This window comes from Polistes canadensis, unplaced genomic scaffold (assembly GCF_001313835.1).
Source record: "Polistes canadensis isolate GaletaPanama2010 unplaced genomic scaffold, ASM131383v1 scaffold_410, whole genome shotgun sequence".
Classification (NCBI taxonomy): domain Eukaryota; kingdom Metazoa; phylum Arthropoda; class Insecta; order Hymenoptera; family Vespidae; genus Polistes; species Polistes canadensis.
Genome location: NW_014569957.1, coordinates 62,466 through 63,017, shown reverse-complemented (window position 1 = coordinate 63,017; position 552 = coordinate 62,466). Strand labels below are relative to the sequence as shown.

Below are 552 nucleotides of genomic sequence, written 5' to 3'. Positions count from 1 at the left end.
TTCAATATTCTTATAATCCAATTTCAATCTTTCACATTAACACATAATATATATATATATATACATATAAAATAATATAATTTCCTTATCATTTGATGATTTATAGATTCTAAATAGAATCTATTTTTCTTTTAAATAGTGGATTCACATAAGGTGCGGGCTTACCGTATCGCGTGTCTTTGTACATACATGGTTCAATACCTTCAGGTCGGCATCGTAGGGCAAAGTTTTGTCCCATAAATTGGGCCCGAGGAAGGCGGCCTGCGCTTCCACGTTGCCCCATAACTCTCCATCTGCATCTTTCTTTTCTTCCGGTCCATCTTTCCCTTGCTTCCCTGTATATAAAAAAAAAAAGAAATTAATTCCAATAAATTCATTAATCAAATAATATAAATTACAACAAAATAAACAAATATCCTTATATATATACATATATTTAATTATATTAAATTATTATATTTAAAAATATATAATTAAAATATAAAAATTAATTATATATATATATAATCAAATTTTTCTATCAAATATCAACGTAATAATATGTTACCGTTA

At 26.3% G+C, this 552-nt stretch overlaps 1 protein-coding gene across 2 annotated transcripts in view; it reads right to left on the bottom strand.

The window, feature by feature from the left end:
• The window catches only part of LOC106792348 (thyrotroph embryonic factor), a gene marked incomplete at its 5' end in the record, with an annotated part of 15,650 nt that extends 15,315 nt beyond the window's left edge, over nt 1-335 (bottom strand). For both annotated transcript variants that reach the window (XM_014758727.1, XM_014758728.1), the window contains 1 exon segment: nt 190-335. In XM_014758727.1, the coding sequence (XP_014614213.1) occupies nt 190-335 (146 nt within the window).
• Nucleotides 336-552: the final 217 nt, after the last annotated feature.